The 22,500-nt window shown below is 40.2% G+C and overlaps 1 protein-coding gene across 4 annotated transcripts in view; it reads left to right on the forward strand.

The window, feature by feature from the left end:
- The window catches only part of MINK1 (misshapen like kinase 1), a 302,641-nt gene that overhangs the window by 74,796 nt on the left and 205,345 nt on the right, over positions 1-22,500 (forward strand). For all 4 annotated transcript variants that reach the window (XM_030186952.1, XM_030186954.1, XM_030186955.1 and 1 more), the window contains exon 2: positions 21,998-22,063. In XM_030186952.1, the coding sequence (XP_030042812.1) occupies positions 21,998-22,063 (66 nt within the window). The remainder of the gene's footprint in view (positions 1-21,997; positions 22,064-22,500) is intronic.

The following is a 22,500-nucleotide window of genomic DNA, read 5'->3' on the forward strand; positions in this document are numbered from 1 at the left end:
GGCAGACTGGCATCGGTTGCCTTCCTCCTCGATTGGGGGGAGGGCCTGCTGTATGCTTATCCTCCCATTCCTCTGGTGGGGAAGACTTTGTTGAAACTCAAGCAAGACCGAGGCACCATGATCCTGATTGCTCCTTTTTGGCCGCGTCAGATCTGGTTCCCTCTTCTTCTGGAGTTATCCTCCGAAGAACCGTGGAGATTGGAGTGTTTTCCGACCCTCATCACGCAGGACGAAGGGGCTCTTCTGCATCCCAACCTCCAGTCCCTGGCTCTCACGGCCTGGATGTTGAGGGCGTAGACTTTGCCTCTTTGGGTCTGACGGAGGGTGTCTCCCGCATCTTGCTTGCTTCCAGGAAAGACTCCACTAAGAGAAGTTACTTCTTTCATTGGAGGAGGTTTGCCGTCTGGTGTGACAGCAAGGCCCTAGATCCTCGCTCTTGTCCTACACAGACCCTGCTTGAATACCTTCTGCACTTGTCTGAGTCTGGTCTGAAGACCAACTCCGTAAGGGTTCACCTTAGTGCAATCAGTGCATACCATTACCAAGTGGAAGGTAAGCCGATCTCAGGACAGCCTTTAGTTGTTCGCTTCATGAGAGGTTTGCTTTTGTCAAAGCCCCCTGTCAAGCCTCCTACAGTGTCATGGGATCTCAATGTCGTTCTCACCCAGCTGATGAAACCTCCTTTTGAGCCACTGAATTCCTGCCATCCGAAGTACTTGACCTGGAAGGTCATTTTCTTGGTGGCAGTTACTTCGGCTCGTAGAGTCAGTGAGCTTCAGGCCCTGGTAGCCCAGGCCCCTTACACCAAATTTCATCACAACAGAGTAGTCCTCCGCACTCACCCTAAGTTTCTGCCAAAGGTCGTGTCGGAGTTCCATCTGAACCAGTCAATTGTCTTGCCAACATTCTTTCCCCGTCCTCATTCCTGCCCTGCTGAACGTCAGCTGCACACATTGGACTGCAAGAGAGCATTGGCCTTCTACCTGGAGCGGACACAGCCCACCAGACAGTCCGCCCAATTGTTTGTTTCTTTTGACCCCAATAGGAGGGGAGTGGCTGTAGGGAAACGCACCATATCCAATTGGCTAGCAGATTGCATTTCCTTCACTTACGCCCAGGCGGGGCTGGCTCTTGAGGGTCATGTCACGGCTCATAATGTCAGAGCCATGGCTGCGTCGGTAGCCCACTTGAAGTCAGCCTCCATTGAAGAAATTTGCAAAGCTGCGACGTGGTCATCTGTCCACACATTCACATCTCATTACTGCCTGCAGCAGGATACCCGACGCGACAGTCGGTTCGGGCAGTCAGTTCTTCAGAACCTGTTTGGGCTTTAGGATCCAACTCCACCCCCCGATGGCCCTGTTTGTTCTGTTCCAGGCTGCACTCTCAGTTAGTTGGTAAATTTTTTAGGTCAATCTCAGTTATGTCCTCGCCGTTGCGAGGCCCAATTGACCAATGTTGTTGTTTTGAGTGAGCCTGGGGGCTAGGGATACCCCATCAGTGAGAACAAGCAGCCTGCTTGTCCTCGGAGAAAGCGAATGCTACATACCTGTAGAAGGTATTCTCCGAGGACAGCAGGCTGATTGTTCTCACCAACCCGCCCGCCTCCCCTTTGGAGTTGTGTCTTCCCTTGAAGTGTATTGTCTTGCTACATACTGGACTGGCCGGCTCGAGCCTGTTTCGGGCGGGAAGACGGCCGCGCATGCGCGGTGCGCGCGGGCGCGCGAGGGCTAGCAAAGGACTTTGCTAGTGAAGTTTCCGATTGGAGGGGCTGCCGTGGACGTCACCCATCAGTGAGAACAATCAGCCTGCTGTCCTCGGAGAATACCTTCTACAGGTATGTAGCATTCGCTTTAGATGAAAAAGCATCCTGAAAGGATAACATTAGTTATGAAAGCTTTTCTTGAGATTTTTCAATAGATGGTTTGATATATTAGAAATCTGTTGTATCAAATCATGCTCTAAATGTAGCATCTGTAATTGATGAGCAAGAATTCATAAAGATAGCATAGTGCTGTGGTTGACTTTACAACAGTGGCGCCCAAACCTCATCCTGGAGGCTCCCCAGCCAGTCAGGTTTTTAGGATATCCACAATGAATATTCACGAGAGAGATTTGTATGCACTGCCTCCACTGAATGCGAATCTCTCTCATGAAATGTTTATTGTGGATATCCTGAAAACCTGACTGGATGGGGGGGGGGGGGGGGGGGGGGCTCCACGACCAGGTTTGCGAACCATTGCTTTACAATGTGATCATAAGTATTTGGTCTGGCAGTTTTAGATCACTTTATGGCAGCTTCTGAAATGACTGACTGTTGGGGTAACAGTGGTTATTGTGACCTAGAGTACAACTAAACTTGTATTTCATATCTACTTTTTTTTATAATTTTAAAAATAGCTTGAATAAAGGAGTTTTCCAATTGGGTATACATATAAAGTAACACATACCATGTAAAATGAGTTTATCTTGTTGGGCAGACTGGATGGACCGTACAGGTCTTTATCTGCTGTCATTTACTATGTTACTAAATAAAACAAAGAAAATAAGATGATACCTTTTTTATTGGAGTAACAATACCTTTTTCAGTTCAGAAATGAGTAAATGATGACATAGAAATACATATGTGAAACAAAAGAGCAGTCCAGGGACGGTTTCGGGGAGAAAGGTGGGGGGGGGGGGGGGGGACAGGGAGAGATGATGGGTGATCGGAGGGTGACAGGGCAGTATAGTTTGATGGTTTAGGAAACCCAGATCTTTAAGCACTGTCTGGTGGGTGTCAAAATATTTCATCACTTTGTAACTTCAAAGGTTTTACGTTCCTGGATGGTTCCGAAAGAGATATTCCCAGCTCCAACAGTGCTGGTCTTCTGACAACCATCTAATCTGAAACAAAAATTAGTCAAAAGCAAACTCCCAATAGAAAGCTGAAAAAGAAGAGAATGCCACACATCCCTGTAATATTTCAAGCTGTAAACTGTGCCAACACATTTATTTATGTGTTTATTTCAAATTTCTATTCTGCACAAGAATAGCGTATCGCAGGACTCCACAGTCACTCCCATGGGGAAAACATTCAGCATAAGGGGATTCTACACATGCTCATCTTCAAATGTAGTGTTTATTATTGAAGGCAAAAAATGTGAAGAAGGGTGCTATGTTGGAGAGACAAGATTGAATCTACACAGATAAACACCATAGTGCTAACCAGGGTGACATCTCTGTGGAACAGCATTTTGCCAGACCAGAGCACTGCATTAATGAATACTAAAAGGAAATTTCAAAACCATCCAGGAATGTAAAACCTTTGAATTTGGAATGAAAGGGTGTTTTGGCACCCACCAGACAGAACTTAACAGTGTTAAGAGTGGAGGAGTAGCCTAGCGGCTAGAGCACCAGTCTTGCAATCCAGAGGTGGCTGGTTCAAATCCCATTGCTGCTCCTTGTGATCTTGGGCAAGTCACTTAACCCTCCATTGCCTCAGGTACAAACTTAGATTGTGAGCCCTTCTGGGATAGAGAAATATCCCATGTACTTGAATGTAACTCACCTTGAGCTACTACTGAAAAAAGGTGTGAGCGAAATGGAAAGAAAACAATTATTCAGTTGCAAATCCTAAAGAATGTCATATACTGGGAGCGTTAAGGACTCTAGGAGTTTTTAATAAAGATAAAATGGAGTTAAAATCTCCTGAGAATTTTGGGATATCTGCACTCAGAGGAAGAGCTTTGATCAATTTTAACAAAAGTTTAGCACTTGAGACTTTCACTTTGCTCCTGCTGAGGAGAATCTTTATTTATTTTTTGTCTATTAGATTGTAAGCTCTTTGAGCAGGGACTGTCTTTCTTCTATGTTTGTGCAGCGCTGCGTATGCCTTGTAACACTATAGAAATGCTAAATAGTAGTAGTAGTAGTAATCTTGAGTAGGAGCAATCTGAACCAGAGATTTGACAGTAAGGAAGCAAAGCATTATCTGTGCTTTCACAAGGCATACTATAAACAGTGAACTCGTCAGTGTCTGTGAGTGTTGTTAAATCTGGAGATGAACAGCTTTCAATCTGAGATCTCTGTGGAGAACAAACTTGACAAGTCATCATCATAAGAACATAAGTGTTGCCATACTGGAACAGACCAAAGATCCATCAAGGCCAGTGTCTTTTTTCCAATAGTGGCCAATCAAGGTTACAAGTACCTTTCAAGATCCCCAAACTGCAAAATAAATTTTATGCTGCTTATCCTAGAAATAACCAGTGGATTTTCCCCAAGTCCATCTTAATAATGGTTAATGGGCTTTTCTTTTAGGAAGTTATCTTAACTTTTTTCTAAACCCTGTTAAGCCAACTGCCTTTTTTTTTTTACCACATTCTCTGGCAACGAATTCCAGAGTTTTTAATTACACATTGATTGAAGAAATAATTTCTCCAATTTGTTTTAAATTTACTACTTATTCGCTACATTGCATGCCCCCTAGTCCTAGTATTTTTGGAAAGAGTAAACAAGCGATTCACATTCAACTATTCCATTCCATTCAATATTTTATAGACCTCTATCATATCTCCCCTCAGCCATCTCTTCTTCAAGCTGAAGAGCCCCAGTTGATTTAGCTTTTCCTCATAGGGAAGTCGTTCCATCCCCTTTATCATGTTCACCACCCTTCTCTGTACCTTTTCTAATTCCACTAGATCTTTTTGAGATGCAGTGACCAGAATTGCGCACAGTGTTCGAGGTGCAGTCACACCATGGAGTGATACAAAGATGCTGTAACATTCTAAATTCTGCTTTCCGTTCGTTTCCCAATAATACCTAATATTCTATTTGTTTTCTTAGCCGCCTCTGCACACTTAGCAAAGGGTTTCAAAGTAACATCAATGATGACATCTAGATCCTTTTCCTGGTCGGTGGCTCCTAATGTGGAACCTTGCATGATGTAGCTATAATTCGGGTTCCTCCTTCCCACATGCATCAGTTTGCACTTGCTCACATTGTCATCTGCCAATTGGATGCCCAATCTCCTAGCCTTGTAAGGTCCTCCTTGCAATTTTTCACAATCCTCTTGCGATTTAACAATTTTAAATAACTTTGTGTCATCAACAAATGTAATTACCTCACTAGTTGCTCCCATCTCTAGAACCTTAATAATTATGTTAAAAAGCAGCGGTTCCTGCAGAAACCCACTATCTACCCTTCTCCATTGAGACTACGGACCATTTAACCCTACTGTCTGTTTTCTGTCTTTTAACCAGTTTTTAATCCACAATACCTCTTATCCTATGTTTCCTCAGGAGTCTTTCATAAGGTACTTTTGTCAAATGTCTTTTGAAAATCCAGATACACTATATCGACTGGCTCACTTTTATCTACATGTTTGTTCACCCCTTCAAGGAAATGTAGATTGGTGATGCAGGATTTCTCTTCACTAAGTCCATGTTGATTTTTTGTCTTAATAATCCATGGTTATGTATATGCTCTGTAATTTTGTTCTTTATAATAGTCTCTACCATTTTACCCAGTACCGATGTCGGGCTCACTGTTCTATAATTTCCTGGATCTCCTCTGGAACCCTTTTTAAAAAATTGGAGGGTGGAAATGTAATGCCAATCTTCCTGTAACATTCTTGATTTTAAAGATAAATTACATATTACTAACAATATTTCTGCATTTTTCAACTCTATCGGTACTCTGGGATGAATGCCATCCGGTCCAGGCGATTTGCTACTCTTCAGTTTGTCAGATTGCCCCATTACATGTTCAAGGTTTACAAAGTTTTGATTCAGTTTCTCGAACTCGTCAGCACTGAATACCATTTTTGGCATTGGTATCTCTCCCATATCTTCCTTAGTGAATCCCGAAGCAAATAATTTAATCTCTATGCTATGGCCTTGTCTTCCCTGAGTGCCTCTTTACCCATCTGTCATGTAGCGGTCAAACTGATTATTTTGCCAGCTTCTTGTTTCTAATATACCTAAAAACGTTTTTACTGTGTGTGTTTGCCTCCAATGCAATCTTCTTTTCAAAGTCGTTTTGCATTTGACTTGTCATTCCTTATACTGTTTCCTATTATTTTCAACTGGATCCTTCCTCTATTTTCTGAAGGATTTTCTTTTAGCTCTAATGGCTTCCTTTACCTCACTTTTTAACAATATCTGCTGTCGTTTGCCCTTCCTTCCTTTTTTAATACATAGAATTTATCTGACCTGAGCTCTCAGGATGGTGTTTTTGAACTGCATCCACGCCTGATGTAACTTTTTGACCTTCACAGCTACTCCTCTGAGTCCCCCCCCCCCCCCACACACCATTTTTTCTCATTTTATCATAGTCTCCTTTTTGGACATTAAATGCTAACGTATTGGATTTCCTGTCTGCATTTACTCCAGAGCTTATCATGTTATGATCACTGTTGTCAAGCGGCCCTAACACCATTACTTCCTGCACCAGATCATGCGCTCCATGAAGGACAGGATCTAGAATTGTTCCCCCTCTTGTTGGTTTCTGAAACAGCTGCTCCATAATGGGGTCCTTGATTTCATCAAGGAATTTTACCTCCCTGGCATGCCCTGATGTTATCTTTACCCAGTCAATATCAGGTTAATTGAAATCACCCATTATTATTTTGTTCCCCAGTTTATTGGCCTCCCTAACTTCCGATAACATTTCTACATCCGTCTATTCATCCAGGCCAGGTGGAAGGTAGTACACTACTATCACTATCCTTTTCCCCTTTACACATGGAATTTCTATCTATAGGGATTCCAAGATGTGTTTTGTATCCTGCAGAATTTTTTGTCTATTTGATTCATGGTCCTCCTTAACATATATTTATTTTATAATTTGTGACATTTATATCCCACATTATCCCAAACAAGCTTGATTCAGTGTGGCTTACAATAAACAGTATAGGATACATAACAAAGAATAATGCTTAAGAAAGTAATTTGTTGGAAGAATCCAATTTTACAATACAGTATCATAAACGTACTGGGATAGCTGTGGATGTTTAACATTTAGAAAACCTATTATGAATGAGAAATTGTACATGAAGCAAAGAGAAGGTTAATTGTAAATACAGTAATAACCAATTCAAGTAATAATTAGCTGTTTGAGATATGGTTGTTCTTTGTGAGGGTTTATTTGAATAGGAACGATTTGAGGATTTTGCGGAATCTAGTATATTTCTTATTTTGAGTGGTAAGGAGTTCCACCATTTGTTTCGTAGGTAAGTGAAGTCGATCCACCCTTTCACTGTGGTATAATTTGTACCCTGGTATGATAGTGTCCCACTGGTATTCTTCTTCACCAGTTCCCAGAGATGCCTATTATATCTCTTTTCATTTAGTGCAATATATTCTAACTTCCCCATCTTATTTCTTAGGGTTCTGTCATTTGTATATAGACATTTCAAAATTATGTTTGTTGTTCCTATTTACAACTTGCTCAGCATTAGGCAGTGATAATTTGCAATCTTGAAAATCTCTGCTTTTTATTTAAAGAGCTTTTGGGCTCATTTTCAAATCACTTTACATACAAAGTTCCATAGGTTACTAGGATTCCAAGATGGTATAAGTGGGAACGTGCTAAACTGGATCCAGGGTTTCCTATTCTCCCGTACCTACCAAGTCAAAGCTAATTCTGTCATTTCTGCGCCTTGGAAAGCCTTTTGAAGGGTACCTCAAGGCTCACCCCTTTCTCCGACCCTTTTCAATGTTATGCTGATTCCGCTAGCAAAAGCATTATCTAAGCACGGCCTTAACCCATTCATTTATGCGGATGATGTGACCATCTATATCCCTTTCAAGTCAACACTAGCTGAAATCTCCGATAAAATAGACACCAGTGTTTCCATCATGGACTCCTGGGCAAAGGCGTTTCTGTTTAAACTTAATCGAGACAAAACACAATGTCTAATCCTTTCGTCCCAGTACAATAAAGTAGTTCAAAGTTCACTCACCATTAAGGACTACAAACTTCCGATCTCAAAAAGCCTGAGAATCCTTGGCGTTGTGGTGGATAACCACTTACACCTAGACACACAAGTGCAAATCATCACAAAAAGAATGTTCCACGCAATGTGGAGGCTGAAGCGTATCAGGCATTTCATACCTAGGGAGCTTTTCTGTACCCTTGTGCACTGGCTGGTCCTTTCCCACATAGACTACTGTAGCGGCATCTATGCTGGTTGCCGGGACTATATTCTGAAACGGCTTCAGACAGCTCAAAACACGGCTGCAAGGCTAGTACTGGGGAAATCGTGCTTTGTTCCTGCTCATCCACTGCGCTTTCAGCTGCACTGGCTCCCAGTAAAAGACCGTATTACATTTAAAATCTGCTCCCTTACACACAAGATACTATATGGAGAAGCCTCTGAATACATGCTCAGTCTCATCGATCTGCCACCTAGAAATGCCTCAGATCTGCAAGGACCTACCTTAATCTACATTACCCCACCTGCAGGAATGTCAAATACAAGACCCTTTAGGCTTCGTCCTTTTACATCAGTCCAAAATCCTGGAATAATCTGCCAAAACAACTTAAACAGCTCGTCGACCACCAACTGTTCAAGAAAACCTTAAAAACATTCTTATTTGAAGAGGCTTATTCCACTGGCAACTCCACTGTTCAGCCTCACTCACTTGTAGACGCTTCACCCCTGACATTTTCCCTGTCACATTCCGAATTTGTGCCATCTATGTACTGTATTGTATCCTTTTGATTTAATGTAAGCCACATTGCGCCTGCTCCTGTGGGAAAATGTAGGGTACAAATGCACCAAAAATAAAAATAAATAATGTAACGTTGTAAGTCTAAGTGTTTTGAAAATATGCCTCCTGGTCTACCACGGTCTCTATTGTAACCTTGCTGTCGGGATGCCCTACCTTCCCTGTTATGGTGATATTTTTGAAAGATATCTTATTCCAAACCATGTGCTTTTGAGCGATTGTTGGCATTCCCCCAGTTTCTAGTTTAAAAGCTGCTCTGTCTCCTTTTTAAATGCTGTTGTCATCAGCCCACCCTGGTTAAGATGGAGCCCATCATTCCGGAATAGGCTCCCCCTTCCCCAGAATGTTGTCCAGTTGCTAACAAATCTAAAACCCTTTTCCCTGCACCATCACCTCATCCATACATTGAGACTCCGGAGCTCTGCCTGTCTCTTGGGCCCTATGCGTGGGTCGGGGAGCACTTCTGAAAATTAATTTAACAATATTTATAGCCTGCCCATCCAACCAACTGAGCAGGGTACAATAAACGCACATAATAATAATAGTTAAACAAAAAAAGAACCACACACACACACACAATGATACCAAACAGTTTCAATCCCAACCCCACCCACTCAAGATCCACCAAAGCCTTAACAAATAAAAAAGCCCTTGAGGTTCTGGATTTGAGCTTTCTACCTAAGAGCCTAAATTTGGCTTCCAGAACCTCCCTTCCACATTTATTTATTTATTTATGACAGTTATATCCCACATTATCCCAAACAAGTTTGAGTTCAATGTGGCTTACAATAAACAGAACAGGATTCATAACAAAAAATAATGCATAAGAAAGTAATTTTGTAAGAATCCAATTTTACAATACAGTATCATAAATATACTGGGATAGCTATGGATGTTTAACATTTAGAAAATCTATGAATGAGAAATTGTACATGAAGCAGAGAGAAAGTTAGTGGTAAATAGAGTAATAACCAATTCAGGTAATGATTAATCGTTTGAGATATGGTTGTTCTTTTTGAGGGTTTGTTTGAATAGGAACGATTTGAGGATTTTGTGGAATCTAGTATAGTCGTGTATATTTCTTATTTTGGGTGGTAAGGAGTTCCACTATTTTGGTTCCTAGGCAAGTGAAGTCTGCAGAGTGGACAGTTTTGTAGATCCTTTTTTTGCAATTTGGGAGGTGTAGTCTGAGATAGCTTCTCGCCTCATATTTAGTGTTTCTTTAAGGTAAATTTATTAATGATACCATATAGTCTGGAGCTGTGCCATTTAGTATTTGAAAGAGAATGGTACATAATTTGAAGGTGATTCTTGCTTTGATGGGAAGCCAGTGTACTTTGATTAATAAAGGGAAGGAACTTTTCAAAACGAGAGATTTTGTATATGAACCTGGCTGCAGTGTTTTGAGCTGTTTGCAGTTTTTTTCAACATGTACTCCTTACAGCCAGCATAATATGGCATTACAATAACCGAATTGGGATAATAATTGTTTCAATAGTCTCAATGTTTCTGATAAGAAATAGGGTCTGATCTTTTTTAGTTTCCAAAGAGACCTAAAAGATTTTGTGATTTATCGAGGAAACAACTGGAGTATCAAATGTTAAATGTTTGTCTATAATTATACCTAGAATTTTAATTATTGTCAATGGGGAATGAAGTGTTGTCAGTTGTGAAACTGTTGTAGTTGTTTTGGTCTAATAGGTTGGTAATGACCATACATTTAGTTTTTTCTTTATTTAACTTTAGTTTGGATTCTGAGGCCCAGGTTTCCATCAAATTTAAGCCAAGTTTTGCCTTTTGTAAGATGTCTTGAATGTTCTTTTTGAAGGTTATGTATATGGTAAACCTTATATCAGTGTTTTGAATCCTGCTCTTTCTAGTCTGTTACCTAGTGGTGATATCATTACATTAAACAGAATGGGCGATAATGGAGAGCCCCGAGGGACGCCACAGTCCTGTAACCAAGGAAAGGATAAGGTTCCTTTCATTTTCACTTTGTAAGATCTTGATTTCAGGAATCCTTGAAACCAATTGTGGATTGTGCCACATATACCAAAGTTGTGTAGTATATTTAATAGGATATTATGATCTACTACATTGACTGCGCTAGACATATTGAACCTCATTATTAAGATCTTAGACCCTATTCTAATTTCTTTTCTCATATTTGATACTAGGGTAGTAAGGACAGGCTCGGTGCTATAGCAATGTCTGAAACCTGATTGCGATTTGTGTAGTAGGGAGAAATGTGAAGGGTAGTCCATAGTTTGTGCTGCTACTATTCCTTCCATGACCTTTATCATCAAAGGAATGGAGGCTACTGGTCTGTAGTTTATTACATCAGTAATGGTGATTGAATTGTTTTTTTTTTTTTGTATTGGTGTTAGGATAATAGAACCTTTATTATCAGGGAAAGTGCTGTGGAATAGTAGGAAGGAGGTATGCTGCTGAAGCAGATTAATGAATATATTAGGAGCTTCCTTCATAAGGTAACTAGGAGAAGGTTCTAGTATGCATTGTGAGGTTAAATATTTTAGGAGGTAATATTTTACTGTCATGGGTTGGTAGTTGGAAGGAAGACCAGATTCTGTTGATGACTATTCCTGTATGTTTGACTGATTTTCGTAAATATCTTGATGGTTGATTTTTAATTTGAGGACTCCTCTGATTTTAACTATTTTTTGTTCGAAAAAAAGTAGCCAGTTGCTCTGCTGGCTGTTGGGGACTCTGTGGTAGTGGTTATTTCTTTTGTGGATAATAGGCTTTCCTTAGCATCCCTCCTGGGCTGGGCCGGAGGGACTAAAGGAAAGCAAATTAGCAGGTAAGGTCTAATTTCTCCTTTTATCAGATTGAAAAGTTTACTGGTATTAAGGAAATTACCACCAATTATTTTGTTAGAGTGTTGAGTTTTTACAATTTTGATGTCATTTTTGTATGTTTTGATGTCAGTTTTCCAAGTTAATTTGTTTGATTTGTCTTTAGCCCATTTTCTTTCCGGTTTTCTACATTTCCTTTTCAAAAGAAGGATAGATTGATTAAACCAAAGTGAAATTTTCTGGGATGGTTTGGATGTAGATTTGAGGGGAGCTATGTTATTTAAGACATTTTCGCATAGGTCATCCCATTTAATCATGGAGTTGTTATTGTCTGCTGGAGGAAGAGCAGGATTATTCAAGACGTTAGACCAGAAGTTTGTGGTATTTATTTTTCCTCTAGTTTTGTGGGGAATCATAGTACTTTTATTGTTCATTGAGTTTGTATTTTTATATTACTTTTCATTCTGATTAGGTGTAAATTGATATCCCCTATTAGTAGCAAATTATCAAATTTAGTGCATATGTTGGGTACAAATTGAGTAAAGATATTTTCCATTGATTGCTACCTCCCTGGTGGGCAGTAAAAAAAAGATGATGCAGATATGATCAGATAGTGTCATTGTTGATTTTGCAAGCAATTGTTTCGAGACTAGGGGAGTTAATATGAGGTATTAGTTCTACTTTGAAAAGGGATTTATATATTATATTATGGCAATGCCTTCTCTTTTTTTCCCTTTTCTAGCTTGGTGAAGAATTTTGTAACTTGGGGAGTCATAGGTCATTTAATATTGGATCGTCTTTCACTTGTAATCAATAGGAGGTCTAATTGTTCTTGTATCCATTCTCTGATTATTGTAGATCTGGCATTAACATATCCAATTGGGACTGGTGTAAATGAGAGTGAATTATGAGTGTTGCATTTAACATTTATGAGATGTTTTCTTGTTGAGAAAGGGTTATGTTTATTTTTGAGTAGGGTATCTTTAAGTCAGGTGTGTTTTGATTGATGTGTGTGTAATTTTATTGATTACAATAATTGAATTTGTCATATTGTGTTTTGTGGTTTCCCGCTTTAACTTTAAACCTGTTAGAAATAGTGACTGGGATATTAAAGTAGGTTTCTAAAGCGATGGAGGGAGAGCCAGTTAAAATTTGACATATAATAGTAATACATAGTCAATTAACTGTGAATAACTGGAAGAACATTTTTAGACTAGTGTGAGATAATGTCTGGAAGTAGACTTACTGCATATGATGAATTTAAGATACATATGTAATAAAGATGAATTAGGTGAAGAACTCAGGCGGCAGCACACATTTAAATAATACAGTTAATGATGTCAGTCACCAGTGTTTGGTTTAGGGAGGCCGCATTCTTCCTGTTCTGTCTGAGCGCTGGAAACTGCTCTCCCAATGTACAAAGGAGCAGGTGAAGAACTCAAGAGGCAGCACACATTTAAATAATACAGTTTCCTATGTCACTGTTATGCATGTGAACCAAGACAGCAGGCTCCTCCCCACACCGTCTAAAATCTTATCTAGGTGCTGCTTGAGGTTCGCCACCTTTGCACCGGGCAGACAAGTGACCAAGCGATCCTCACGTCCACCAGCCACCCAACTATCTACATTCCTAATGATCGAATCTCCTACTACAATGGCAGTCCTAACCCTTTCCTCCTGGGCAGAAGCCCCTGGAGAGACATCCTCTGTGTGAGAGGGTGTTGCATCCCCTGGAGTGCAGGTTCTGGCTACAGGATTACTTCCTGCCTCTTCACAGTGATGCTCTCTCCCTTCAGGAGACCTTTTTCTTCATTGGCAGCACAGACGTTAATAGACTGGAGGTGGGACTTCTCTACTATGTCCCTGTAGGCCTCCTCTTTAAATCTCTGTCTTAACTCCTCCAGGTCTGTTCTTCTAGTGTCCAGAGGTCTGATCCGTTCCCTGAGTGTTAGGAGCTCTTTGCTTCAAGTAGCCGCATATGACTTCTCATCAGCTGGGAGATAATCAAACATGTGACACTCAGTCAAAAAGCCTGGATAGCCTCCATCTTGCTGCTTGACTGCTGCCTGCATCTCCGTCGGGTTCTGTAAATTATGAGCCGACTCCACTGTCTTGATGAGGGATAGAAAGAATGGGTCTTGAGAGGAGAAAAGCTTAACTCTGGGAAAACAGACAATAATTTGTCATTCTTGCTACACTTACTCAGCATCTCTGTGTCCTGGCTACACTCATGCTGTGCTGACTGGACAGTAATTGCAGCAGCTGTCAGTGTTTTCTGAGATTTCTTCCCCCCCCCCCCCCCCCCCCCCCACACACATTTTGCTGCTGTAGAATCATAGTAAGCTGGATCACAGGTTCTGCCTCTCCATCTTTATTTATTCCAGTTTTATTTGATAGGCAAACTATACCAGTACCATCATTCAGGTATCTCAGAGTTATTCTTGATTCAACTCTGTCTTTTTCTTCACAGATTTCCCAGGTAGTCAAAATGGGTTTTTATTTTCTGCATAGATCACGATCTATCCCATCAATGCTAGACTCTGATTCCCTTTGCACTCTATTCTATGCTTATGTGCACTCCAGATATGACTACTATAATATTTATACTTGTATTACAAAGACCAATCTTAAATGGCTACAAACCTTACAGAATACAGCAGCAAGAATTCTCTGTAAGGCAAGTCATTACGATCATGTCTCTCCACTTCTTTGTTGGTTACACTGGTTACCCATTGAATATAGAGTTACATTTAAAGATCTCACCTTGACACACAAAGTTCTTTATAGCAACACACCCTGGTATTTCTCATTTCTAATAATCCCATACACCTCAGCTTGTATTTTTGCAATCCTTGAGGTGATTCCCAATCCCACAAGAGTGAGGTGGGAGTCTAAGAGGGCAAGTGCCTTCTTTATTTTCTTGCATCTGCTCTGTGGAACTCACGCCCACAGTACCTTTGACTGGATTAAAGACTTTTTGAACATGGATATTTTATGCTCTATTCTATTTGTTATGATTCAGCAAGTTTGAGGGTATTGTATTGTCAAATGTGAGCCGCTTGTGCCTCTTGTGTGTTTGTCCCTTTCCTATCATGTAGTATTGAATTCCTTTCTATTTCCTATAACTTTTTGGCAATGTAAACCGCCTCAATTTGTGCACAAAGTAGGTGGTATATTAAAACAATAAACAATAAGTATAAACCATTGTGGTGATGTAGGGGTGAAGGAGCAGTCTCTGGTATTCGAGCCACTAGTTCTGTTCAATAGAATTTCTGTTGATGAAACACCTGGTCTGGAAGAGTTTTACTTGTTGATTTAGTTTTATCTCCGGTCTAGAGCTTGCCCAGTGAGGAGAGAGACTCAGAAGTGTTTGTTTTTTGTTAGCTCCCATGGATGCTGGAATTAACTCTGGAGGGAAGAAGGGATGCATGATATTTTCCATGGAATTCTATTCCATGCATTTTCTCACTACTACAGAGGAGAAAAAAAGAAAATAACTCGTGATAAAGAGAGTAGAGGAAACAGGTTCACACGCACCATAGAGAAATACTGAAGAGATCCTTGGAATGTTACTAGTGTGGGATTACCTGCATATTCTTAGAGACCCTCTAAACAATAAGATTCTCTGAGCTCAAGTAGAACAGAACACCAACGACACAGGATCTGTCCTGAGGACATCACCAATAAGTATGCCTGCATTTCCCCTGGTGGTGGTGGTTGTTATTGTTATTATTATTATTAATTTAGATTTTCCTCACACCTTTTTCAGTAGTAGCTCAAGGTGAGTTACATTCAGGTACACTGGGTATTTCACTGTCCCTGGAGGGCTTACAATCTAAGTTAGGATAAGGATGACTGAGAACACCTAGATGTTAGGGACCATCCTCAACAAATTCCTTTCCTTTGACACACTATTAGCCAGTCTAATCAGAAAGTAATTTTTCATATTAAAGCATCTTCAGTCACTATGACCCCTTTTTTAAATTAAAAATCTCAAATTGAGCAAAATAAAGGACACGTATACTATACAAGCGAATCAAATGGAATCCTTTCTATATTCAACAGCGTGTTTTCATCTTTAAACTGGAGGAAAAGCCTCATGTGTCGTGTTGCGACGTAACTCCGAGCTTCGCAGTTGTACTGTCGTAAATGACAGTATAACTGCGAAGCTCGGAGTTCCGTCATAACACGTGATACTTTTCCTCCACTTTTAAAGATAACACGCTATTGAATATAGAAAGGATTCCCTTTTAAATTGAGTCACTTATCCTGTCTCGGCTCGATTATTTGTTCCATGGCCTACCCCTTGATCAGCTCAGTAGAATTCAAACTATTCAGAGTACTTCAGTAAAGCTTTTGCTGGGAGCAAAATGCTTTCATAAATTTATTCCCTTTCTTGTCCAAGAGCATTGTCTCCTTCTTGCATATCAAATCCCATTTAAGAGGTCATTGTATGCCAAGTGTTCTGCTCTGGTTCACTGCAATTTCTCTTTAGTAACCTTATACCCTATGCTCCTACATTGCTCGTCACAACAGGATTATCCTTTCCTATTATATGGTGTGCTTGAACAATACATGACACAGTTGCTTTATTGTTGTTGCCCCTGCTCTGTGGAACTGTCATATTACATCCATCCTAAAACTACTTATAACCGTTTAAGGTGGCTTTGAAACCTGTTACTTGACAAAAAGTTTTCCACTTGATCAATCTTAGCATCTTAATAATGGTCATCATTAGGCACCAATAAAACTTTATTATTTTTGATGGTATGCTGGCATTCTCCAGACATCATTAGTCATTCACAGTGTTGCCTTTTATGAGTACTTCCTGCCTCCTTTTGGTATCTTAATTTTTATTTAATTTGTGATATTGGTACTTGTTTGTATTTTGCCTGTTTTACTATTGATGTTTTACGTTGAATTATAACCTGGGTCCCCTGATGTGTCAGGACTTATCTTTCTTAGACATAAGACATAAGCATCGCCAAACTGGGATAGACCAAAGGTCCATCTAGCCCAGCACCCTGTCTCCGACAGTGGCCCATCCAGGTCACAATCATCCGACAAGATCCACGGAGCACAGCATTTTGTACTGCTTGTCCCAGGAATAGTGGATTTTTCCCTACGTCCATTTAATAACATTCAATGGCCTTTTCCTTTAGGAAGCCGTCCAAACCTTTCTTAAACTCTGCTAAGCTAACTGCCTTAACCACATTCTCCGGCAACGAATTCCAGAGTCGAATTACGCGCTGAGTAAAGAAAAATTTTCTCTTATTTGTTTTAAACTTACTGCACTCCAGCTTCATCGCATGCCCCCTTGTCCTAGTATTTGCATTCTTTTCCTTGATATTATTTATTTTGTTATTCTGAACTGCTGGTATATTTAGCAAGTGGTATACCAAGTAAAAACAACTAGGAATCTTCCCCTGAAAACAGTATTCTTGGTGGCTTTTTGTTCAGCTAGGCGAATCTGGGTGTTAAAGGCAATCTTGTAATTCTTATTTGTACTTTGTGGCTGACTCCATTTTGATTTTATACAATTCCATTCTTCTTGCTAAAGGTTGATTCTCTTTTTCATGTGAATCAGGTGATTTCTTTCCCATCGTGTTCTAGGCAGTCGATAAAGGGTCAGACTGGATGTTCATCGATGCTGTTTGGAGGTGGCAGATGCTTTCAGAAAATGTGATAGACTCTTGTTTAATATTCTTAGCAATAAAATAGTTTGAGGGTCTCCAGGCCATTCCATAAGATCTCAAGTGACTTCATGGACAGAAGCCTAGGCGGTCACTCCAGAGGATATCTGTGGGTCATTGTTGCATTCCTTTGTGAGGCACTACAGGGTTGATGTTTAAATCAAAGAGGACAGTGTCTTAGAGCATTGGTGAAGGGTGCCTTTTGTTCCTCCTACCCTGACAGAGCTTTTGTACATCCCATTGGTCTGAACCAAGGAGGTTTAATAACAGACAGCATGAGCCTATCTGGCCTTTATAACACCAGTAGGCAGAGCTTGTTGCCCTTTCGATGTCATCATTTTGGGTGTATCAATATGGTGGCAGCTGCATTGGGAAAAATTAAAACCACCTTGGGTGGAGACCAGCTTCAACCTTGTCACATCATGCTGTCTTCTGTTATCAAACCTTCTTGCTCTCAACTGATCTAGCAGGATGAAAAGGATAGTGATATATGGTCACATATGCTAACTTATTTTCTTTGATTCCTACTAGACCAGTCCAGGATCCATGAGAAAATTAAGAACATAAGCATTGTGATATTGAGACCAGACCAAAGGTCCATCAAGCCCAGCATCCTGTTTCCAACAGTGGCTAATCCAGATTCAAGTACTTGGCAAGATCCCCAAATAGATTTTATACTATTTATCTCAGAAATAAGTAATGGATTATCCCAAGTCCATCTTAATAATGGCTTATACACTTTTAGGAAATTGTCCCAAGATTTCTTTTTAACTTGCTATAGTTAACTGCTTTTACCACATTCTTTGGCAATTAATTCCAGAGTTTAATGTGTTACCAGATTGGAGGTGGGACTTCTCTACTGTGCCCCTATAGGCCTCCTCTATATACCTCTCTGCCTACCTCAGCTTCTCCGTCTGCTACTCTAGCCTCCAGAGATTGGACCCATACCCTGAGTGCTAGGAGCTGTTTGCATTGAGTACACACGCATAAATTCTCTCCAGCTGGGAGATAATCAAACATCTGACACTCAATGCAAAAGACTGGATAGCCTCTATCTCGCTGCATCTTATTTGTGATTTAAGTTGCTAATGGAGTAGGAGGCTGACAGAGGTGCCCTAATTAACTTTCTACCCTCCTAATCAGTTTATGGGCCTAGAAATTAGAGATCAGACCAGGAGTGGGTGGAAGCTGGGGTAGGTGGGATGGATCCCTAACTGTGTGTGGATTAAATGAACTGTAATTATGGTATTGGAGCAGCTCAGTTACCATGTGGTGAAAATGACATAGAAAGCTCAGAGGTCTCTAGTTGTGTTGCCAGGAGGCAGGGTTAGTATTACCAGATGATAGCACAGTCTGTACAGCTATATCGGCTCTCGGACCAGTGCTGGCAGCGTTGGTCAGAGCACAGCCTGATCTTTGTTCTGTTTCTACTGTGGAGGACCTGGATGGGAACCTAAACCAGCAGAACAATAAGTTCAGGAGCTATGATGTCAACAGCAGTCCGGCAGGTGCCCAACAGTGTAGCTGTTGTGATCCTGCAGTGCCAGAACTTGCTTGTCTGGGACTCTGTTTGTAGAGGAGGGGAAAGACTTAGATAAGTAGCAAAGTAGGATGAGTAAGTTAGTTTCCAGTCATTGGGCAAAAATTCTTAGATGACAGTGCCAGGCTTCTCAGAATTGTGCCACAGCAGCTCCTCTTGCATTTTTCTACCTTTTTAATTTTGTTGTTGCATAGCAACAGAACCCAGCAGCAGGCTCAGTGAATGCTATATGCTGTGTCCTTGCTTTCTCCAGGATTCAAGCAGTTCTTCAGACACAGGCCATGTGATCTGGATTGAGATCACACTCCCACCAGCACCCTCATGCCCCCTCTAGGAACCTTCCCTTCCATTTTACTGTAGTGTTTGGTATTTTCAGCTTCTTGCTTTGTTTGCATGTTGAGAATATGAGATAGTTGGAAAACTTTGGGGGTAGCTGTATGAACCCTGTGAGCCAATGTTGTAGCTATGTTTCTCTTTGGCTATGCATGTGGAGCCCTCACCTGCTTGTGTGTTAACACTCTAATAGGGCTTTCGGTAAGCAGTATCCCATCTGGATCGAGTCTTCAGCTGCTGTTGGGAATGTGTTTAATACATAGTACTTCATTCTTTATTGAAATGTAAGAAGTGAATATTATTGACTTTCTTATTATGCAGTATCTTTTCCAAAATATTCCTTGCTTATTTATCTCTCTAACTTGTCAGTTTGGCTCAGTACATCATCCAAGTTCACCGAGATTTCTTTCAGTTTCTCCACATTGTCACCCCTAAAAACCATTTCTGGTACAGGTAGATCTTACATCTTCTTCCGTAAAGGCCGTAACAAAGAATTCATTCAATCTCTCCGCTATGGCCTTGTCCTCCTGGAGTGCTCCTTTTGCTCCTTCTTGATCTAATTGTCCCACAGATTCCCTCTCAGGCTTTCTGCTTCTGATATACCTGAAAAAAGTGTAACTATGAATTTTTGTCTCTTTGGCAAGTTTTTCTTCATATTCCTTTTTAGCCTTCATCAACTTTTTGTATGTGGCTTGACAGTGCTTATGTTGCTTCTTATTTTCTTCATTTGGATCCTTTTTCCATTTTTTTAAAGATGTTCTTTTGGCTCTATAATAGTGTCTTTCACCTTACCTGTTAACCATGCTGGCTGTCATTTGCTCTTTTTTCCACCTTTGTTAATATGTGGAATACGTCTAGTCTGGGCTTCCATGATGGTATTTTTAAACAACATCCATGCCATTGTGGCTGATCCTTTCAGCTTATTTTTAACCATTTCCTTATTTTGTCAGTCACCCTTTCAAAAATTAAAAGCTGCTACATTAGATTTCCTTAGTGACTTCACTCCAAATAGCTCAAATTTGGTGTTATGATCACTGTTTCCCAGCGGATCCTGCTCATCTGTTTTAATTTATGATTTATTAAAGATTGACTTCTACCTGCCGATATGGGTAGAGTAGTGTTGACTCCTTTTCCCAAGGCAGATCTCTCATTACCCTCTAGTTTTCGACCAGTTGCCAGTATACTTCTTTTTACAAAATTAATCAAGACCTTTAAGTAAGCAATTTGCAAACTACTTAAACAGATTTTCATGTCTACATTTTTCACAGTTTGACTTTCGTGCTGCTCACAGTACAGAAATGTTATTGTGAGTTCTAACATCCTTTGTAAAAAAAAAAAACAACCAGTTATGTCTGGGTCGACAGGCTGTTTTACTTTAATTAGACATCTCAGCAAATTTTGATGATGTGGAACATGGTCTATTGCTAGGAAAGCTAAGTGATATCGGTCTAACTGGTACTTTTTTTAACTGGTTTTGCAAAATGTTAGATAAAAATCAACCGCCAGGATCCTATTTACTGAATAACATATAGGTACAACATCTCGCAAAAAACAGTGAATATGGTGAAACTTGAAAAAATATCACAGTGACAATAATATACATTTTGGTGTTAAAAAAAAAAGGGAGGAAAATACCTCATCAAACTGGAGCTGTCATCTGGTTACCATGAACCATATAAATAAACGTCCATTACCGCTCTCAGTTGAAAAAGTAATCACTGGTCAGAAAAACCCCCTTTAAAACAAATCGGTGTCCATATTTAATAGTATCCCAAAAATCATCACACTTATTACTGAATGTGTAGTTAAAGTAAAAAAAAAATCACACTTAATGTTTTTGTTCAAGATGATTATCTTATCCACTAAGGCTTTCATGCAGTACTGCATAACTTCAAACACTGGGTACAGTCTCCGGTCATTAAGATTTTCAAGCAGCGCTGCACAGGAACAGGACAGTGTCAACCCCGACAGGGATCCGTTTTGCCACGAGCTTCTTCTGGAGACCTTACTGTGCTGACACCTATAAATAAAAAGAATTGTAATCAGTGTGAAGCAGTGGAATGTGAACTTTTCAAGAAATCAGTCTGACCTGAATGCATACTCTTACCGTGCTAGCTGGTTCTATTATGTCACAAACTGCCAAGATGGCTCCCATAATAAAAAGGAGGACACCTTTATGTCGGCAGCCAATCACTGTACAGTGAAAAAGTCACACCAACAACTTATTTCTTGACTTTATTTCCAGGTCTAGCTCTCAAGGATTTCAGACTGGACGAGTTTTTAGTTTATTCGAGCTGAATATTTATCAGACATTTGCCTGTGTTTTGTCTGTGAGCAGCTTTTGTTTACATAGGTCTTCTTTTATTAAACTGCATTGATATTTTAACAGCATGGTATTTCAGATCTGCCAAGTTGCCTGGTTCCAGAAGGAAGACGACTTGGGCATTTCTAGTTTTGAACTAGATCTGCCCATTTAAATCAAGGCTGCATATCCTATAATATACTAGGATAAGATTGTTTGAAATACAAGACTGGCCTAAAATTTCTCTCTTAAAACTGTGTAACTTGGCAGCTGTGTTAATTTGAGTTAAGTGCATAGTTAGTAAAGAGGGACTCATTGAGAAAAATGGGACACGCATTAATATTCATTACATTGCAATAATGTGTATTAACATGTTAACACAGCTTAGTAAATGAGGGCCATAGTTTACTTATACCTTCAGGGTACCAGTTTAAATTCCTAGATGTTGGGACTTCATGGAGCCTGGGAGAGTTCTGCCTTTGCCCAGCTTTTTGACCACAGATTCAGGTTCAACTGGAATATAATTAATCACAGTGCACTTCTTTAAAGAGGGTCTGTTTCCCTTTCAGCCTCTGATTTTATCTGTTCCTCTCTTGTAGGACCCTGCTGGAATATTTGAACTAGTAGAAGTAGTTGGCAATGGAACATATGGACAAGTGTATAAGGTGAGTTTGGAATATTCTGCTGTTCTTTACTGCAAGGATGAGGCAAGTGTTGACGGTGGAGCTGTAAGGGCATCCATATATTTTCACATGAATGAGAATGCTTTGCTATTTGTTTTTGCTAACTTGTTTTTCTATTTTATGTAGCTTCTTTGCCATGGCTCGGAGTAGCAGGCCTGGGGACACATACATATGAGTTTTGAAGGGTTTTGAAATCCTACCATAAAATGTCACTGCAATGGCCAAGTCACAGAGATGGAGCGCTGCAGCTTTGCTCATGACATTGATGTGTACCAGCTCTCCCTTGATGATCAAAGCTCATATGTATGTGTCCCCAGTCATAACAACTGGCAATGACATTAAGCATTGATCTGGATTTTTTTGCTCAGGGTTGAAAAGCTGAATCCACATCTCCTCCAGTTCATGCCAGAGTTGTACAG

Source organism: Microcaecilia unicolor, chromosome 14 (genome assembly GCF_901765095.1).
Source record: "Microcaecilia unicolor chromosome 14, aMicUni1.1, whole genome shotgun sequence".
Classification (NCBI taxonomy): Eukaryota; Metazoa; Chordata; class Amphibia; order Gymnophiona; family Siphonopidae; genus Microcaecilia; species Microcaecilia unicolor.